The sequence below is a fragment of the Numenius arquata genome, chromosome 7 (assembly GCF_964106895.1).
Source record: "Numenius arquata chromosome 7, bNumArq3.hap1.1, whole genome shotgun sequence".
NCBI lineage: Eukaryota > Metazoa > Chordata > Aves > Charadriiformes > Scolopacidae > Numenius > Numenius arquata.
In genome coordinates this window covers 54,491,422-54,512,868 of record NC_133582.1, presented here as the reverse complement: position 1 = coordinate 54,512,868, position 21,447 = coordinate 54,491,422, and the positions used below count along the sequence as shown (strand labels likewise).

The 21,447-nt window shown below is 40.9% G+C and overlaps 1 protein-coding gene across 4 annotated transcripts in view; it reads right to left on the bottom strand.

The window, feature by feature from the left end:
* Nucleotides 1-1,589: 1,589 nt before the first annotated feature.
* Nucleotides 1,590-21,447, bottom strand: part of IGF2BP3 (insulin like growth factor 2 mRNA binding protein 3) — a 117,640-nt gene continuing 97,782 nt past the window's right edge. For 2 of the 4 annotated variants that reach the window (XM_074150203.1, XM_074150206.1), the window contains 5 exons: nucleotides 14,648-14,767; nucleotides 10,460-10,534; nucleotides 6,685-6,816; nucleotides 5,204-5,317; nucleotides 1,590-4,268 (listed from right to left, as the gene is read on the bottom strand). In XM_074150203.1, the coding sequence (XP_074006304.1) occupies nucleotides 4,167-4,268; nucleotides 5,204-5,317; nucleotides 6,685-6,816; nucleotides 10,460-10,534; nucleotides 14,648-14,767 (543 nt within the window). In that variant the 3' untranslated portion in view covers nucleotides 1,590-4,166. Of the gene's footprint in view, nucleotides 4,269-5,203; nucleotides 5,318-6,684; nucleotides 6,817-10,459; nucleotides 10,535-14,647; nucleotides 14,768-18,994; nucleotides 19,010-21,447 lie in introns of all 4 variants that reach the window. The other 2 variants (XM_074150205.1, XM_074150204.1) reach the window with 2 other exon arrangements.

Below are 21,447 nucleotides of genomic sequence, written 5' to 3'. Positions count from 1 at the left end.
CAGCCAGGCTCCCTGACCGACCCTCCTGAATGCTGGGGCCTGGGAATTAATAGAGACAGCCTGAACGGTCACTACTATGCAACGTTAAACCCCTGTTGGAAGGAAACCATTTAGGAATGGTTTCAATTCTACCCATCAGGTGATTTCTGTGCAGCGTGTCCAGTGAGCCCCTTGGTTGATCCTGTATGCGGGTTGGGCTCTGTCCAGGATCCCTTGATGATGGGATAAACAGGAGAAACAATTACCAAGGTGAAACTTTTGTCATAATTTGACCGGTTTCCTGCACTGATTTGAGTAACTTCATTATCAGGCAGTGTTAGCGTCCATCAGTTGAGCTAACATCTCGTTACACCCAGCTCGAGTGCTTAATCCACGATTTTTCCTGTTCATTTAGAAGTCCTACACCCTAATGCCATGTGGAGCCCATGCTGTCGGGCACAGCGCACATGCTTCGTTTAATGGAAACTTAATACGAAGAGCGCATGCCTTTCAGATTGCAGCTCGGGAATAAAAGCTGTGGAAGGTTAGAAGCAAATAAAAGCATCATGATTAAGCAAATGTTTAAAAACAGTCAGAGGTTTAGCGCTCACAAACGCACCAGGGGAAGGCTTAACTTCATGTTGTTCAAATGGTGGAGATGCTGGTTCTGAGAAGATAAGCTCAATGTGGGCATGGAAAAAATGAGCTTAAGAGTTCCCTGTGAAATGCAATACCCTACACAGCGTCTTCTACAGACGTCCTTTCTTCAGTTCCCTCTTTCTGCTGGTTGGTCCCGGTAAATGAGCTGTGAAGACGAGTGGGAGGGTGCAAGAGTTCGGAAAACAAGTTTGGTTTTCCGCTCCTCTTTAAAAGGTACAGAATTATATTATTGATGACACTCCTTCATTGCCCAGCCCCTCCCCTCTCACTCTAAAGCATTCACAGTTAAACATCTAGTCTCATTTCTATTCCAAATGACCTTAACAAGGATCACGGAGAGGCGGTAGCACCTCCCCAGCAAGGGGTGTGTGTTTGGGTGGTGGTGGTAGGAGCAAGATAGAGGTTGCCGTCACCTTTCCTCGCTCGCGTGACTGGTTCTGCCTATCCAAGCTTCCAGGGCCGTGTTCATTACACAGCTCCATCACGCCGACGGCACTAAAATAGACTGGGTAAAAAGCAGCCAAAAAGAAAAAAAAAAAAAAAATTTAACTGCAATTTAGATGTCGCTCCAAACCTGTTAAAAACTCCTTCGTGTTTGGTCAGGACTGCTGGGGATGCATCTCTTCCACGGCAAATCAGCCTAAGTGATCTGCAGGAGTCCGAAACCATGAACTACAGGTTGTGCTACAGAGTGTGCAGCGCTGTCACAGGAGAGGGAGGAGATAACTAAGCACCCCAGAAGTCACTGCTTGTATTGGGAGGTGCAAACGTTGGAGCCTGGCTGCCGGATGCCCTAGCGGCTACGGAAAAGCTGGGGGTGACTGTTCATCCTTATCCAGTTGTTATTATTACGGACAGAAGACCAACTTGATCAAAGTACTGCAAATAGTTAGAACGGTCTGTCCCTGGGCCTCGTTAATTTAAAAACACACCACACAACTTTAGCTGATGATAGGAGTTAAACTCTTTATTCCATTCAGAGGCATCTGGCAAGTGGAGCTGCATTGGGGGGCACATTACAGATGAAAAATGATCCATACTTTGTGGATATTGAAATCATTTACAGTATTTACTTTCTAGCTATTCCCAAATACTCCAAATTACCAAGTCTCAGTTGAAAAGAAAAACATGATTTACCATACTAAGTCTAGAAATTTAAGAGAGATGACAGTATTTAAATCAGCAGATGTAAATGCAGCGCCTATTCGTAAAGTAATTTTTATGGAAAATAACGAAGTCAAATCCTTCTCAAATGTTAAGAAAGGAACGTCAGACTGACTTAAGCCTCAACAAAAATTAAAATGCTATGACTTTCCATACTTCAGTAATTTTAAATTCATTGTAAGAAAAAAAAAAATTATCCTAAAGGCTAGATGAAGGTCACTGTCAAAAAAGGAAAAGAAACTCATTTTTCTTTGCTAAAACTACAACATAAGTTTGTGGTTTTTAAACCAATTAGTAAAGAAGAGATGCAGGAAAAACACTTCAGACCATTTTCAAAATTATCTAATCTGTACAACAATGATCTTTGGGAAAATTATCTAAGTCTATGTAGTAATGCCTCTATTTCAACATGAACCTAAGAGGTAGATAACAAAATGATGAAACAAATGTTTTTGCTCGTTGTGCCCCTCAAATCAGTGCAGCATGGTGATTCTGATCATCTCATGCACAAAAAACATCACAAAAAAAGGTTCAGAGGTAATAGCATGGCTCTGTCGACCACACACATACAGGCGCGCGCGCGCACACACACACACACAGCAGTCTTTATGCACCATGTGTTGCCACATTTTTTTTTTTTTTCTTTTTCTTAAACTGAGGTAGACTGAAGTTTATTGTAGAAACTTGAATGTGTCACTATTACCACAATCATCATTCAAATTACATTCGGAAATTCAAAAATTTGGTAACTTTCCTGTTATCCCTGCCTTTTGACATTTTTATTTCTTTTTTTTTTTTTCTCCTCTAATGGTTGGTTGCAGAACGTGCATAAATCCTGCTGCATCTATTATAAGCCAGGCTAGAGAGGTTGTTGGTTTTAGTTTTTTTGTTTGTTTGTTTGTTTTTCTTGTAATAGTTTTTAAAACCTTCAAAGTGGCTTAGTGTGGCCCATAACAGCGGCTGGATATGTAAACTTAGCCTTTCGTTATCTTTCAATGTGATCAAACACTGTTTGACCTTCCCCCATCGTGGTAACTGAAAGCAGTATGATGTGACCTGCAGACAGCAGAGACCCTCCCGGCCTCAAATAACGCTCTGGCAGATCAAGTGTTCTATCAAACTGAAGATGAAGCTTGCTCTTTGAACAAAATGGCAAAGTCCAAATGGGCTGCAAATGGTTAAATGTAGCATTATTAGGTAGTGATGGTCAAAGGCACAAAGGGTTCATGCATTCAATCAAGTAGCACAAAAAAAAAATTCAGCCTCTTGCAGCCTTCTAAATTTTTTCCCCCAACCCCAGCCTCTTGCCATCACTTCCTTGTCCTGTTCCCAAAAAAGTACCGTCACAAACTTTTTCATCCCATCTTAAAAGAAAACTAAACGGCATTGCTGCTATCAGAATGTTGGCATCATTCACTATCTTTTGAACATTCACTGAATTTTTTTTTTTTAAACAAATGATGGTGTTGAAGCCCTCAGAAAATCTGAGGCTGTGTTTTTTTTACCCACCTTACTCCCATCAGCCAGCAGCTAGAAGTGCTCTACTATATTTTTTTTTTTTTCCCCCGATAAGTCTGTAGTACTCCTGGCTGGTGGCTGATCAAATTTTAATTTTTTTTAAAAAAATAAAATGCTCAAGAACTATTAGCTTTATAAAGTATACAAAATACCAAAAAAAAAAAGCAAAAAAGGAACAATTTCTCATTGAGGTACTAAATGCCTGAGGTAGTTTAGTAAAATGCATATTTATCTTTTTATGCCCTGGCCAACACCATTCAACACTTCCCTTAGGTTATTCATGGCAGTGTTATGTAAAAATGCAACCAAATTCTTTTTAAAAAATGCCACTTGTTTCAACATTGGGACTAACACTTAAACTCTTGTCAATACCCTTGGCTCTAACCCTTGCCCACCCACGATCCCACCCACCAAATGTGTTTCTTCTTTTACAACTGGACCTATAAGAGCAATGCCTTTTCTTTTTTTTTGTTGTTTTTTTTTCTTTTCTTTTTTTTTTTTTTTAAACCAGTGAACTCAGAAGAGAAAGCTTCATTAAACCAAGTTCTAAAATTGTTGGGGAATAATAAGAACAATAAAAAAGACTAACGAGTTTATGTTAAATTGTGAGAATAGAACAAAAGGGAAGTGAAGGGGTCCTTATTTTAAAGCTGGGTTTCAAAAGTTTGAGAGAGCCTAAAGAATACATTCTCAGAGACAGCGTTCAACGGTTGCCTGGTCCTCGAACAGGTGATTGGCTTGGTGGATCTTCTGCATATAACTTCAACAGGTGCTCACCACCCGTCTCTGTCGCACAGTCTGTCTTTGGTCTGGCATCTGTCTCTGATGGGCCATTTCCTAAACCTTTATTTCCGTCTCGGCTGAGGCTGTCCGCTTTGCAATGTTTTTTGCTGTTGCTGCTGCCTTCTTACCTGAGCCAGTATTTCCTGAATTTTTCTCTGAGCAAGCTGAAGGACATAAAGAAGAAACAACCCGTCATGACGCCAGGCTGCAGTGACTGCTGTTTACAACACACTATCGATGCTACTGGGATGAAGAAAATCTGGAATAACTAAGTTCCCAGTACTGACAAGATTACTCGTTAGTTAAATGCACTTGGGTTAGTCACGGTGTACAACTTAATTTTGAATTTTTCTTCTTTTCCCACCTACCACAACTACCTGCATAATCACTTTTCACACCTGTAATACAGAAACCACGAGCATGGGAAGATGACTACCAACATTAAGATTATTGAAGCTAGAGGCTACTTTCATTTTACTCCTCTGGAGATACTAATGTTTTATTAGAACCACTGTTTTAATAGAGAGTGGACATTTTCTTTCCATACACCAGGGAATCCAGAAGGTCAGGCTTACAGGACTTACCAGTCCCCCCATCTCCTTTCTGAACTACAAGTCACCTGTAGCAAAGTATCAAAAGGAATTGATTTGAACTGAGAGTTAAGTGAAGGGAAGGAATCTTGTGATCCTTTTCTTTATGATACTACATCAACAGATTGGGCGATATGGCCAAAGTGCATGTATACATGCAGCTTTGGTCAGGTACTACGAGATGGCTTCTATCTCCCTTCCATCTGAATTTCAGTCCCGTCACAGCTTGGGTTTTCTTTTGCTTTGCAAGTTTCAGCAGTGCCAGAGGCTATGTGCATTGGTAGGAGAATTTAAGAAGGTTGTTTTACATATCTAAAAGTGCAATGTTGTTATAAATCTCTCTCACAGGCATGAGGAAAGTTTGTCACAGCAAGGCAACTAGAGGAGCCTGGCAAGCAGTGCTTTCTGTATCCTGAGTAGAAGTTTTCCATCCCTTGCCTCTGCATATGGATATAAGAGACAGACCATGGAAACATCAAGGTAACAGAAATTGGTTCCACTCCTCCTACCTGGCATGCATAGAAGTGACCAGTTATTTTCACAACCACCTGATCATTTTCATCAGGTGTCTGGTCACGAGGGACTACAACTTCTGCACTTGTCAAGTTTTGAAGCTCATTTACCTATAAACAAACAGATAGAAGTAGTCAGAAAATCTTAAACAAACATATATCCCACAACCACTAAGCCTCAAAAGATACTGCCGAGCACAGAAACAGCAATCTCTAGAGTTATGTTTAAAAAAAGAAACCCACCAACAGCAAGCATCTTTGTGCAGCAGTGTGCGCTTCACAAGATGAGCCTCTTGTGTCTCAACATAAATTAGCACCAAGTTCTCTAGGTTTGTAGAAGTGTTTTAAAGACTAAATACAACACACAGAAGGTGCTAAATACATGACTTTAAAAAGCAAACAGATGCCACAGTGTTTACAGTTGAGTTTACAAGTTTAAGGTCAGAAAACTCATACAATGCATAATGAGGGAAGAAAAAAAATGTCCAAGTATTTAAACATTTTTCCTTGAAAAACCTCCATGAGGTGGGGAACTCTAAACAGAGCAGTGAGAAGCCTCCAAATTATTTTCAGTAGCCTATCGGCTTCCATAGTGTTAAGTAGAGGTAAGGTTAGAGTCTTTGTGCTGTTTACACCCATTTTATTTTAGAAGTGCATAGCATCACTTAATCAAAAACGTTTTAGATGAACAGCTTTTCAGAGATGTTTGTCCTTAAGCCTCTTACCACTGCAAGTAATGAAAGAGGCCACGTTGCCTCCTTACAGCTTCAAGACCCCCTTGTACTTAAGGATGGAGACCCATTTCTTTGCGAATATCAGCTAGCTCCTGACTTAAAACCGTATGAAAATACTGGAGTATCAGCACCTTTTCAGGACTGAAAGATCTCAGTGATGTTATTTTATGCAACAATCTGAGCCTAAGAAATGCCATCAAATAAATTGAAGCAAAAAAAAAAATTTTTTTCTTTTGTAATGTTGAGGTCTGAACATGTCTTAATTTCCTACCACTTATTTAAAAATTATGCTTTCATTCGGTTTTGGCCAGAGACGCCACCTTTGCACACATTGGATTTAATTTTAATTAAATGAGATTAGCGAAATCTTTTTGCAAACTCTGGCACAGGCTGAGGTTCTCAGAAACAGGTCTTCAGTGGGAACGTATTCATTCTAAATGGCAGAATTACATTTCTATTAATGCAAGCCCTGCAGATCTGACTGGGACTATCGGATTTTTGTTACACTAATTTATATATATATTTTTAGATTAAATAAATCATTCTATGAGATCAGCTTCTCTTGACTCCACGCTAGAAGAAAGGAGAGCTTAACAAGAATAGCTAAGAAAATAGAACCTGCTTTAATGTAGCTTAAAAGGATTAGCTATTAGTTAACTAAATGTTTAAGCCTTATACACATATATACACTGAAATAAGAAACATAACTGGACAACATTAAAAAGTTTTATTTCAGCTACTTACTGTTTTGCCTCCTTTACCAATAACTCTACCAGCAGCATAGGATGGCACTTTTATATGAGCCTCAAGTTTCACTTCTTCTTTAGGTCCAAAGAAATTTTCTTCCTTAAGTTTTCCATAGATTCTCCCTTGAGCCTGCAAAAATGCTTTGGGTGAGCACCCTGCACTTACTGAAATCTGGTTAACTTCAAGAAATTCCACAGAAAGGAGAATTCTCAGTACACAACCCTGACAAAGCGGTTTTCCTAATAAATACAATAACTATTTTTCTAAAAGAAGTCTTTGTACCAAACTAGGAAGCACAACTGTCCAACTTTAAAGATTGCATGACAAGCCAGGAAATCGTGGAGCCATTTAACAGAGATCATTATTATTCTGCTTTTTAGTAGAAATATTGCTTTCAAAAGAAACTATTGCATCTCTGTACAGGTAAAGAGTGGTGGAGAGAAGACCTATCTGGCTGAAGCATTTTTTTATTATACCCAGAAGCACAGAACACAATTAATTGGCTCAGAAATCCATTCTTTTAAGGATGCTAAATGAAGAAAAAAAAAAAAAAGCCACCAAATACCCCCCAAACAAGTCACAGGATAAAGACTCCAATTAGAGCAACAGCTTACTTTTACAATCGATTACAACATATTCTTCAAAAATAAATAAATCTGAGCTTGCTCGATTTTCTAAAGGGAAAAAATCAAACTGCCTAGATCTAAATAGCACCACAGGAACCGTGTTGCTCCGACCAGCACACAGTTCCCTTTTCTGAGGAACACACAAGTGCAAGAAGAATGTTGTCTGAGACCAAGTTCTTGAATCTTGCTGATTTTTAAACACATTTATTTCCTTATCCCCTGCCATTCATCAGTGAATTCTTGAGAAACAATAGCCAGATCTTCTACTCTGCATCTCCTAGAGCCATCAAAAGAACATTTCTATTGAGAAACTGGAGATACTCTGTAAAGACCGTAAGCCTAGGACCACAAAGCCTTTCTAGTTCAGATTCTTTATCACCTTCTTTAAATCACGTACATACCGGTGTTCAGTGTCACTCCATGCACACTAAACCCAACCATCTTACAGGCCACCACAGCAATGGAATATGAAAAGTTCAAAAAGATTGCATGATGTGATAATTATTTTAAATAGTGGTGGCTTATTTCTAGCCCATGTCCTAAAAGTCTACTCAAGTTGATGCTACTCTAAAACGGGTAAGACGAAAGACATTTTGTGACCTTGGAGCTGAAAGTACTCAGGAATTTGGGTAAGTCAGATTCCACCTGAAGAGTACAGAAAAACTCCAACCTAGACAATTCTATGATTCTATGACCTAGGTAGGATACTGTAGGTTGTGGGACCCTGACACAAGACAAAAGCCACCATCTTTCCAGTGAGACAAAAGACTACACAAAAAAAGCCCTACAAAAACTCAGTACAACTTCCATGTTCTTTCACCATTGACAGCCCTAGAATCGGAGATTCCTGCTCCAGGAAAACACTTTAAAAGGGTTTGCCAAGAGCAGATGAAATACTACTCCCAGCCGTCACCTTGAGCCGGAGATTTTGAAATTATTTCCAAACTTATTAGACAGAAGCCAGCGTAGCTGTGTATTTCAATAGCAATACTTTTCATGTGCCTAACGCCTTGACAACCTTCCCAGGCTGCAGCGCTCAGTGGGAGAGCTACTATAGGACAAAAAGCGTGCATTACTGCTGAGTTACAAAGCAAGGTGGGATGCTGACGTTTAAAAAGGTAGTGGATGTATTTCCAACACCCCAAATCCTTGGAAGTCTTTAAAATAGTAAGATAGTGGCTGAAATATGTTGCCTACACTAGATTCCACTTCGCTTGCACATGTCCCAGATCCAAGGCAACACGTTCATCTCTGGATATTGGTGTTATGCCTGAACTCTAGGGAGCACTGCAGCAGCAGCTGTAAGCGGTGGCATATTCTCTTCCCATTGCCTTGCTAATAAATAACCCCACACACCGCAATATCCTCAGGCTGCTGCAGCTGAGGAAGAAAGAGGTGCAGCCACTGCAGCTTCCATGGACATGAATCAGAGAGAGCAGGACACAATGTAGTAGGGGAAAGGATGCCAAACTCACAGGCTTGGGGATGACGCTGCCTCTCCGAGAGCTGGTTACTCATCTGAGCAGCAGCTATTCCCTCTTCAAGTTGTCGTGCACCCAGATTTACATTCTTGGTGCCTGACAAGCAATAGCCTATGCTCGAAGATAGAGAAGTCCCTTCTTAAACAGAGCTTAAGGACAGTGTTACTGAAGCTTGGCCCTGACTGCAAGGCATGCTTTGGGTTAACAGTAGCGATAAGAGAATGGACTGAAAACATTGCTCAAAAAGTAGTAAAAGTCTACAGGGACTGGAGCTGAGGGAAGCCCCACGGGCTAACCCCTCTCCTTCACAATTCCAGCATAGTCAGGAGCATTGGCTGTGCTAGTATGTAGATCCCTCTTTTCAAGCAGAAGCCCAAGTGTAGAGAAGTAACTGATTTATGTTTTTTTAAGCAACATAAGGGGTGCAGAAAAGGGAGACTTTCCTCCTTGCATGATCCAGGTTGGGGAGAAGAGCTGGCAAAAGAACTCTGTGGGACTTCAAGTTTATCTTAGGGAGGAAGCCTAAGGAGGCTGCTCATGCAGCCTTTGCCTACATGAGAAGTCAGGAAAAGGGACGCCCGAATCTACTTCAGCCTGCTACTGCTTGAGGCTAAGTTCACTGATACCTGATGGAAAGAAAAGGCAGCCAGAATCTGACCTTGTGCTGGTCCCAGGTTACAAGAGCCCCCCCATATGTGGAACATGCCATGTGGCCAAGCCCACATGTACACAGAAAGCCTCAAGGAGGCAGAGCTTCTAAATTATGCTTTGCCTTCTATAGCTTCTCAAATGTACATGGCAACTGAGCAATAATCCAAAATGCATCTAGTTTGCTATTACCACTGCATAATACCCGCCCTGATACTTCTCCAAAACTCCTAAAGGCATTAATGAAACTGATTCTAGATATGCCTGAAGTTTGTGCACGTCCTTCTTGCAAGATGCCCTGAAGCAAAAATACAAAGACAAAAATGAGAACAGGCAGGAGAACAGTGCCAGGACATGAACTCTCAAGTGACTTTCTACCTGCTCTGGGCCTCACGTGTGATGAGGCCAGGCTGCTGCACCAAGCTGTCTGCATCACTCCTAACGTGGTCAACTACTTTTAGAGTAACTAGATTTATCCCTTGGCACTTAAGGCAGAAGGCCACTCCAGAACTCAATTTGAACATAAATGGAATAATCAGGTTGAGTATCTCCTTGTAGTTGCAGTGGAAATACAATTAGAAATCTTGTGTTTATCTGTAGAGCTACCCAAAAAGCATTTTCCATTTGGCATGCAACAGTAACCTGGGAAGACTCAGTCTCATCTTGTCAGCTTTGTTTTTTCAATTAATATAGTAAGCTGTTGCATGTATGAAGAGAGGCTAGAAAGACTGAAGTATTGTGCTCATCGATAAAAGGGAAAATTAGGAATGTAGTACTGCCATATTTTCATGCTAGACTTGATTCTTATTCACACAAAACTCCCACCAGTTTTCAGGGGACCAGAACGTGGCCTCTGATATTCATACAACATACTTTTCAGCAAAAGAAAAGCGAAAATCAAGTATTTACTAACATTCTGAATAAAATGGTACTTGGAACCAAGTCCCTTACAGTCCCTTACATTGTCCCTTACAGTCCAAAGGCCACTACAGACTGACAAGTTTTTATATGTTGTACCTTGAACTGAGCTTCTGGAGGTCCAGTGATGATAACCATTCTCAGCTTGGCATCTGGTCCTTCAGCAGGAGCAATCTGGAATGGATAAACATAGCTTTTGGTAGCTGTCTTTTGAAGGAATGGTTTAAAGCCACCTCCTCCCCGTTTCAGTCTCACATTCTGTTCAAGAGTGAAAAATTATTCGTTACAGCAGCAGCATTACACTTCAGTCATGATGGGTTTGTTCTCTTTAAAGTGCATTAATTAGTTATAACGAAATATGGCGAAATTGGCTAAACCGTAAGCAAATTTACTTCTGAAAATTAAAGGCATAACTACCCATCCACATATGGCAAAATCCCACAAGCCATTTTCGTGTGGCCACGAGTGATGTAAGACATGTAGCCTTCAAAAAGACAAGTATGGTTAATAGACCCAGACTCTCATCCCTACCCGCTAACTTAAACAGTCTTTCTAACCAGTTTTGCTCATTAGCAAGAGTTTGCATCCGTCCCCCTGAGAGCAGAAGATCACTTTACTGTTGTAACTAATCAGATCCAAAACATTCCTCTATACCGGACAATGAGTTCGCAGTTTCCAAGGGGTTTGTATCTACAGACATTTGTGTGACCCAAATAAAAATTAAGCTCCACCAGAGCTGAGACAGAGACGCCTGTAGGGTCTTTAGCAGTTCATGTCACCACAAAAGTAAGATTTCTGTGGGTGCTGTTCTCAGACTCCAGTGGCATTAAATAATTCAAACTAGCCTCTGACATTCTGGATGAATCTTTTGTTTATCACAACTGACATTTCCATTGTTGCGTCTAGTATTACATAGCCACTGTTGAATGGGCAATATATTAAACACTACATCTTAGCTGTTGGCATAGGGATGTTATTCATATTTAACAGCTGTAGTTTATTTCAGACAAATTACCAGTCACCATGCATCATTTTCACTAAAGAATTTTGCTAACCAAAGTTTATATAATTATTCATATTGTACCCTAAGATGGAGAAGACATTACATACTAGTTATCTGGTTTGCATTTTTCAACGATTTCTGCATTCCAATTGGCTATACCTAAAAATACACATTCATTTTACAGCAGTACATTTATATGACATGACGTTATGGTAAGGGCAAGCACAGACTAAATCCATTCATTCCTTGGAACACAAGTACTTCAGAGGGGCAAAATTTCAAGGCACATTTGAAGGCAGATGACGGAACAGAGCTCAGCCTGCTAATTGCCATTCCTGTAAAATGGACATCGTACTTGGCCTTTCAGTCACCTCATGTTTCCTTCGTGAACCTTAATCTTCGTGCCTTAATTGAAATTTTAGGAAAAATATTTTCTAGCGAGCCTTTGTTACATCTTACACGTGTTTAAATGTTATGGGGCATTTCTTGCTTTGCTTTTATCTTCGAATGTCCCTGTTCTCAGCAGCTGGAGTAAAACATAGCTAAGGGCTGGGAAAGAAACATGTATCGCGTCCGAAGGGGCAACCAAAGAGATTTTAGTGTTAATTTTGTCTGTATGCTCTTGGAAGGAGAAGTTACATACGTATAAATAGTATCCAAATGGTGAATTTTTCACTTTTGAGATAAATAGTATTATATTCCTAAGCAGAAAACAACCGGTCTTCCATATGCCAAGTCACAAGCTGACACGTTCATACACCCAAAAACTACAATGCTCATCCCAACACCTTCAGAGACAGGAAGGGCTAAGTCTGGGAATAATGTGTAACTAAGGAGATGCCAATGGTTCCCAGCAGGTCCCGGAGCACTGTAGCACACGGTGGGCAGCAGAAATCTCTGCCTGGCGCCTTGACTGAATAATCCAGTCTGCTGGAGCCCCACGCCGAGCTTGTGTTACCAAACAACGACCCCTGGCTCAGGAACACAACCTGAACTTGTCACCAGCCACACATGCCTCTCAAGTGACAGGCTGGCCACCACAGCCTTATTGCAGAACCCCTCTGCATCTGCAGCTTATTTAGTCTCACTTCGTGGCTAACGAGTTTCATCAGATCTACAAAGCTGGGCAGGAGCACAAACAAGATGCGTGTGGATGGAAAATGTTTTTTGTCTGTAACAATCTATAGCCCAACTCCAAACAAGTTCAGAGCATCATGCACAAAGACTTGCTTCCTCCACACACAAAGTACAATTACTAAAGTTTGGCAAGTTAGAAGTTACTCAGGCAGCACTTGGCAACTCTTGGCTAAAAACACAGATTCATTGATGATTCACAATTTATTATTTTGCTCAAAAAGTTATAACAAAGGGTAGGTGGGTCAACACAAGGGAAGTTCAGAAGTTTTGAACAAGTTACCACTGACACATTTAACACTTTCACGCAGAAGCAAGCGTGCTGCTCCTTGTTGTTCAGTCAGATTACTGACGAAGTTGCATTTTTATTTTAATCAATAAGCATACCTGCAACTTCCCAATTTAGCAAGCGTACTCTGTATCTGTACAGTTCTGTTAAGAATTAATCTTTTTTCCACAAAAAAAAAAAAATCGTCTTCACTTTATTCCTACAGAAGGAACAAAAGACCAGAGCTTTAGCAAACTTTTAACTGAATTTCAATTAATACAGTTATGTTAAATGCATTGGGTAGAGAGGTGCCAGCCAGCAGAGGAAGCCTGAGGCCACTGTTAGCCAGATGCGTGAGAAACACAGGAAACTCCCTTTCCACTAAACTGTCTTCCAAGGACCAACTCAAGAACTAGTTTGGACGGGTTCTTGGAGGTCCAGGTTATTTCACGTTTCTCTCTCCACCTAGCAGTACCTTCCATATACCGCTTAATCTTTAGATACAAACTGTAGGAACGGAAAGAGGAAATGCCCATGATACATCACACCTCCACGCAAGACAGATTTGATAAAGAAAAATCAACACCTCTCACTTCCTTCTGTTCCATTTTTCCCCCCTAAAAATATGATTATTAGCGCTCTACTAATGTAAACCATCTGGGTAGCATAACAACTATTTAATGTACTGCTCAATAAAGGATGGAATTGGGCAGCTTGCCAGCAGGCTTACTGGCCGGTAAATGGATCGGCATTCGGCAAACCACACGCAACATTCATTCACCAGGGTTCCCCAATTATTTTGCTCTGCACACTTCGATGAACACCTGCCAAGCCAAGCCAAGCCTTGCTGGCTTCACCGAGCTTAACTCAGCACAGCCATCTCCTGCCCCTCTGCCCCTGAACTCCCCTGACCTTCGGCAGATTCCTGCTCCATTAAACAGACCACATCTCCTGAGCAAAACAAACTGAGATGATGATGTTTGCTTCATCTGCGCAGAAAAATGTCACAAACTAACAGCACATAACAAGATATGCGTTGCACGTTTGTTTTGTTGTGTTTTTTTGTGTTTTTTTTTTTTTAAATTTATGCCCAAACATTATCTCCACAACAGAGCGAGTATTTACAAGAAAAAAGATCAATCATCTAGAGAATATACTCCTGGGTTTAATGACATTAGTGGCAGAAACCCAAGGCCTTCTACAACTGCAACTGGTACTAACCCCTATACGCAGCCAAAGAGGATTTCACCAAATTGGCTAAAATTCAAACTTAAGCTTCCACGAGGTCAGCCTCTGAAAATCATCTTGTTCTTAGCTACATTGAGGCGGTCAACACACAGACAACTGGATGTTAAAGCAGGGTGCCAAGGTAAATGTGATGTCAAAGAACTGACCGACCCCAGGAGCCTGGAGTACACAGGTGATTTTAAAACATGAACCCTTCAGCCTGGAGCCATCCGAGCGTGACAGCTCAGACCAATCCACCCGGAACAGAGCAGGAGTGGCCATAGCAGTAGGGAACTTCACCTGTGCTGCTGGTTTTAGAAGGGGAATTTGCCTCACCAATTTTCACTTTACCGAAAGCAAGAAGAAAGCCTTTAAGCAGTGCATCATTAAGACTTAAGTCTGTTTCTAAGAAATTGAGACCACCAAAGTAGTTTTCTTTGCAGCTTATATTTCACACCTCAGGAGACGTTTGAAAACATGCTTCTAATTATCTTGTCTCAAGGAAGATTAAAAGATGATTTATAAACAAATGTACCATTTATCACATCACATTCTAAGCACGGAATGGGGGAGGACGTTCACGAAAACACGGCTTGTGCAAACTTGCTGAAAGTGTCATGTAGAATAGAGAGAAAGTTAGTCAGTGTAATAATACCTTAATAGATGCGCCTGCAAAACGAGAAAGTTGTTTGATGTGCTGTCCCTGCTTGCCAATAATAGCTCCAACTGCCAAGGCTGGGATGAACAGATGAACAGTCTCAGACTCGGGCTGTTGCTGTGGGGAAGAAGGAAATATGCAGTGAATGTTTTTGAACATTACGAGTCAGACTGACAGGAAAACGGGTAGGGAACAGGCATGCATGGAAATGAGGGGGAAATCTTATGATGCCCTGTGATGTCTGAATAGTAAGGGTCTGGCTTTTTTCTGGGAAACACAAGATTCACAGAACATGAAAGAACAGTTTGAGCCAAAAGAGGATTCTTTCATCTTTTATAAAACAGTTGCAATTTTAATACTTAGAGTTTTAAAAAACAATCCTGGTGTTGCTTCTTCACGAGACTCTCATTCTTACCTGTCACTGTCTGGATGCTCTTCCACGTGCAGGACTCTGTAGACGAGGCTGCTACAAGTGGAGGGGCTACAGCCTGAGCAAGCAAACTCTTTCTAGTTTTCCTAGTTATTTTTTTAATTTCAGATTGTGCTGAGCGCGGCACAAAAAGCCTCAGAGTTACATATATGCTACAATTTCCTTTGTATGGGAGTGATCTGGAATGATAGCCAGCTTGAAAACTGCCAGCGATTCCTCCTGTGTAACATTATGCAACAGTCGGAGCCTTGGCAGCAAGCCTCCAGCAGGCTAGTAAATTAAATGCCAGATTAGACGTTTTTAAAAGCGAGAGGACCCTAGCGCTGCGCCCACTGCATATCAGGCACCACTGCAGTTCCCCATTGCTTTCAGCCAGACGTCCCAGCTGGAGAGAAAAACACAACACTTGAGATCCTCTCTACGTGCTGCGTAGCCATGATCCAACCCGCAGGGTTACATATGCCACGATAAACCTAACTATTTTATCAGCCTCAGGAGAGCTCGTCTCGGACTAACGGAGCACCACCGAATACCCACTGCACTGTCATAGATTCATAGATTCATAGATTGGTCCAGGCTGGAAGGGACCTCCAAAGGTCATCTAGTCCGACCTCCCCGCAGTCAGCAGGGACACCCCCAACTAGACCAGGTTGCCCAGGGCCTCGTCGAGCTTCACCTTGAATATCTCAAGGGTCATGCCATTAATTTATCCACTTACATCAGGCTTACGTCTCAAAATCATTTCACACAAGCCCTTCTTTGAACTAGGAGGTATTTAGGACATTTGTTTCATTCATCCTCAACAAGACAAAGCCGACAAGCTTTTTCTGCCCGCAGAGGTATTTGAAGACAACACAGCCATCCTCATCCTCACTTTCTTGATGCCCACCATGCAGACCAGCCCGAGCAGAGCACATGGGGCCAACCGCGCTCGTTCAGCTTTGCTCACTTGTGTATTTTAGTGGAGATACAGGCCCACATACAAACACTCACCAAAGCAGCCTTTTCTAGGATATTTTTAGAAAAAGATATGCTATACGCAACACAAAACAAAAAGCAGCTGCAATCCTAAAAAAAACTTCTCTTTTTTTTTTTTTTAATTTCAGTTACTTCTTTCAAGGGGAAGCAAAGTCCCTTTGCATTAACGGTAAACAAATCAGAACAAAATGCTTGTTTCCAAGTTTTACCACTTTATTTTTGGTAAACACAAGTCAACTGTAACCTCAGGGGAAACAAATTCCAGGCACAGCTCCATGTACCAGGTGAAGAAACCCCAAAATAGGATATTGAGGATAGAAACACATTCTGCCAGTCGCTTTAGGTGATCGCAACAGTTACACAATTTACCCTGTGTTTTCACACGTACAAGGCATCAGGATCCACAGCCAGCATATGCTGATTTTTCCCTGGACACAGGTTGCAGCCCTCCACACCCAGCCTCCCCACTCCCCTGCATGCTTTGTGGCCAGCGGGATTGCAGATCCTGCTGATTTTTTAATGCAGGCACTGGGTCCCTGACCCAAATAACCAGAACCTCACAAGGGGCAGTCCTGGAACAAGGGAGGATGCAACAACAATTAGGTCGGGGCACAGGAAAAGGTGGGAACACCCCTTTTAATCTTCCTACAGATCAGTTCTAAAATGATCTCAAAACTATGCCCTGAAACTACATATTTGTAATGAAAGATACCGGTCACATCAGTATATATGTTAAACCACTTTCCACAAGATTACTCATTTTCTCCTCTTATTATTACAAACATCCTGTGAGTGTACTCATAGTAAGCCCTTTTACATGTTCATCATGAATCCAGCAAGATTTCCAGTAATTTGGAAATGTTCCTGTAGGTACTTACTTGATCTCACCACTTCAGAGAACTGTTTCTGAACGGATACAAATTCATGAGGTGTTTGGCGGGGGGGGCGGATGTTCTGGTTTTGTTGCAAGTACCCATAGTAACTGCACTGGGTGTAGAGGCAACCCCTCTTTCCAATCCAGGTGCAGATAGTTTACCTTCCACTTGCTCACTCATCACCTTGACTCCTACCTTCAATTGCTCACACATGCTCCAACTCCTGCAAAAGTCCACTGCCAAAGTTTTCTCTTCCACATACAACTTCCAGCTAAACTTTGGGCGAACACACACAAACTTCCCAGCTAATTCGTACAGCACTGCTACAAATTAAACATGTAGCTTGACTTGCTTTTCAATAATTTACACAGCTTCTACCTAAATCCACCTCCAGACACATTTCTCTACCATTGAAACAAATCAAAGTTCATTACTGTTGTTTGCAGATATTTCCTGCCTTCCCTCTGTTGCCCATCTGCCTGCAGCACAGTATTCGCCTCTTCTTCCCAAAGCTTGATTTCCAGCCACTTTCTTGGCTAGAATCAACTCACCACTGAAATTCCTTTCTGCTCTCTCACCCTTGAGCATGAAACATGGGCAGCAACGGCAATGAAAGCCAGAAGACGTACATGTGTCTTTCCAACTGGACAGTCAGCTCACCATAGCGCTCCCCCTCACCATCCCTCCCTCATCACTTTGACTTATTGATACTTTTCAACTTCTTTTTTCCTAAAAAACTTTTTTATTACTCTTGTGTGAGTATTCTTTAACATTAAACTTCCATTTTGGTGTAATAACAATATATGTTTATTAAGGAATAGTGAAGAATCTGTCGATACTGAACTGTTTATACACTGTACATTATACATTTCGAGTTCTCGTCTGCAGGAGCACATTGGCACATACATATAACCAAATTCCTCTCTGGTATAACATCATGCAGGATTTAAAGAAATTGCGTCCATTTCCTTACCCACACTGATTTTTAACCACTCAAAAAACATACTGTTTCATTTGTTTTAAAGCATGAACATCAAACACAACAGCTCTTTCTTCTGGCAGAAATCAAGTCTAGCTAAGGCTTTCAAGAGAGTATCATAACACCAAGTTCAATTTATTAGCTGTCCACCTCCTCAGCCACAATAATTTTAAAATCCTTTTGTATTTACTGGAAGACTGTCCTCCAAGAGAAACACATCAAAATGTAATGCAATGACTACAACACCCATCAATCTTACAGATGCTTCTGAGGATCTTCGGATGGAAGAAAATCAACTATAATTTAATCTTCCCCACACCACGCCACATAAGTCATAGAGCTTTCCAGGAACTTCTAGCATGAGTTATATCAGAAATAGATTCCTAGATCTTAAACATATGTTAGAAGCACTAAATTTAGGAAACTAATTTCCCACTGTGTGGAATCTGAGCTTCAACATTCACTCCCTTAACAAAGCCAATTTTGCTTAAACACATACTTAAAACTTTAAAACTAAAATATATATGCGTGTATATATATCTTGGAGAATATGTGTCTGTATTGACTTTAGAGAGCATCCTGCGGTTCATTTTTTAGTTCATAATTTTAAGAGTCTTAGCTATATAGTTATAAATTTTAATACTTTTCAGTCTAAATGTTAAAGTAGCATGCATTCCTTACTGAAGTTGTAAAGTTCATCAACTGATGGAATTAGTCATCACCTAATTTTTGACAACATGGAGAATTCTGTGCAATTTTCTTCTCTTCCCCATTCACATTATTTCCCCCACACACACACGAAAATTATTTGTTCAAGACCAGCCCAGCGAACTGTCAGAAATGTGGAAAAAAAGAAATCTTTTAAAATAGTAACCTAGGTTTTCCAAGATGTACAAGTCCATACATCCACCCTACCTCATGAATAACTGTCTCAGAGGCCTGTGATGCACAGACCACCTCTTTTCCCCCAGCAATATTTGCGGGATGGGTTTAGGACTAGCCCACCCTAACGTTGAACAGGATCAAACAGCATGAAGCAAGCTAGATACTCTTCTGGGCAGTGGGGTGGGAGGCCTGCATACGCTTGAGGAATATGGCTTTGGGGAGAGAAGTTTCTGTCTCACATAACTGTGGTACACAGACACCACCAAGTTGTTTACTCGGATGGAGAGCTTAGCTTCTTAGAATTAAAAAAAAAAAATTAAAAAAAAAAGAAAAAGATATTGCTCCAGAAAACAAGGTTTAGAAACTGAGATTTCTCAGTTGAAGAGCATGGTGACCAGAAAATAATTAATTCAGTTCATAAACATCTGATAATACTTGCTTTGTTTCTACAAAAATCAGTATGCTTTAAACACAAAACAGGCTTGATAAGGAGTTTTCATCTATATCCAGCACATTTAACTAATGAAAACAGTTTTAAATGCTGGTTTTGTTCATTAATTGGATTCCAATTTCCATCCAAATGTAGCCTGATGAAAATCAGAAGTTAAAAATTAATCAAGCAAATAAGAAAAGCACCATTCATCATTTTTTAACAGAAAATGGAAAAAACATATTAACCAAAGCAAATGGTGAACTGCATACTTGTTTAAATAGACAGATATATTCACTATATTAGCAAAGGGTAGTTGTGGTGGTACGGACTACACTAAAGCTTTCAGAAAGGTAACTAAAGTACAGATGTAAACTTGGATAAGTCAACTTAAATCAGATTTCCTGCTTGCTCATTTAAGTCATGATTGAAAACAGTGATCTAACAGAGATGTAAATTAATCTACCCCATTGGATGAAGCTAAGCAACTGCTTCTGCACACCAGTAGCTCTAACGTTTTAAGCCTAGTCCAACACTTTTTCCTGTAGAAGCTTGGATACACCTCCTTCCATACCTCCTGCAAGTCCCTGAACACCAGCCATCTGTCCCTAGCTTAAGAGACCATACCAACTATTTCTTTAAAAAAAAAACCCAAAGATTCCCACCTTCTCCATCCAAGATGTAGCTTAAGCTGTTCCTAAATCCTAACTCCCGGCTGCTTCCCCATTTTACTGGGCTTACCTGGAGCCCCTGCGCACTGCAGGTACCATCAGGATGGTCCCCTTCACTCTAACCAGACTCTGCAGCCTAACAGAACATTTTCTCAGGAGAATTGCTTCCCAACCACATTAGTTTCCTCTTAGCAAAGTGGCTTAGCAGAACAGTCATTTCTCACTTTCTAAACCGTCAGATGGAATAAGGCTCTTCCTCTCCTTGGGATATTGCCCCATGCCCTACAGCATGAGGGCTACTTCTCCACACCAGAGCTAGAAGCTGAGGACTCCCAAACAAGAAAATTTCCAGATTCACTCTTCTTTCCACAATTCTTGCTTGCAGAGTTCAAAAGATCTCTAGAGCCCAACAGGTTGCCCTTGGGATAAGCTTACTGTAACACTTCTGCCAAGGCCTGGTGCATCAGTCCTACAAACTGCCCAAAATCACACGCAAGGAGGAGAACACTTCCCTTACCTGATAGATCTTCAGAAGGAAAAGCATTCCTCCTCAATTTCACACTTGTATAACAGCCAAAGCCTGGCCAGGCAAGCATGAAAATTCGGAAAAATGAAGCTACGATGCTTCAGACAGATGGTGGTAGGTAAAAAAGTAAGTCCCAAACCACCGGAGTTGGGGGAGTGGGCTTTCTTTTGGGGAATGGTATTTTAAAAACCAAAACAAAACAAGGAAACCAACACACACAAAAAACAAAAACAACCAAGCACCACCAAATAAAAAAGTTTTGCCTCCTTTGTTCTTCCCCAAGATGAACTCCCCTCTCTTGCTTTCAGCTGATGCTGCTGCGAGGTCATTCCACAGCTCCCTCGGTCAGTATAAGCGTGTGATCCCACCCATAGCAGGGCTAATAAGGGGACATGTTTGTTATTTAAGTCCCTAGTGCTAACTTGAGCATTAATCTCAGTCTTTTTCTGCAAGCCTGCCAACAGTACAAGTTTTTTTTCCAGTGATGTTTTTAAGTGTCTCCATAGAACCCTTGCTCCATCAAATGTATGTGGTTGGGTAAATCCATGGCAACATTTGGGATAAGGTTGTAAATCTTTAAAAATATCGTACCCCCTGAAGTAAATAGGATTTTGTGCCAGACATCAGTGGGAGCAGAATCAGATCTTTGCTGGTTTCTAAGCTCGTTATGCATCTCTGGTATATGTTTTCATTTACTCTAAATGCATTGCAAACAAATTACCTTAGGATGAGACATTTATTTTAAGTCACAAAGTCATGCTATCCATTTCTAGCCAGGTTTTTTAGCTGTGAGGGAAATAATTAAAAACTGCATGGAACAGTCTCAGCCAATGTTTGGCTACTATCTAGCCTAGTGGGTTATTGGTGGCTTCTTTGTTTTTAAGTAGTAAACAAGTCTACTTTGTAGGGTAAAAAGATACAACCAGTAGATGACTGCATTAAAAAGTTCTTTTGCCATTTTCTTCCTTCCCAACTGCCATGATCACCATCACCAACACCAAGGCAGATTTACAGATGACTCAC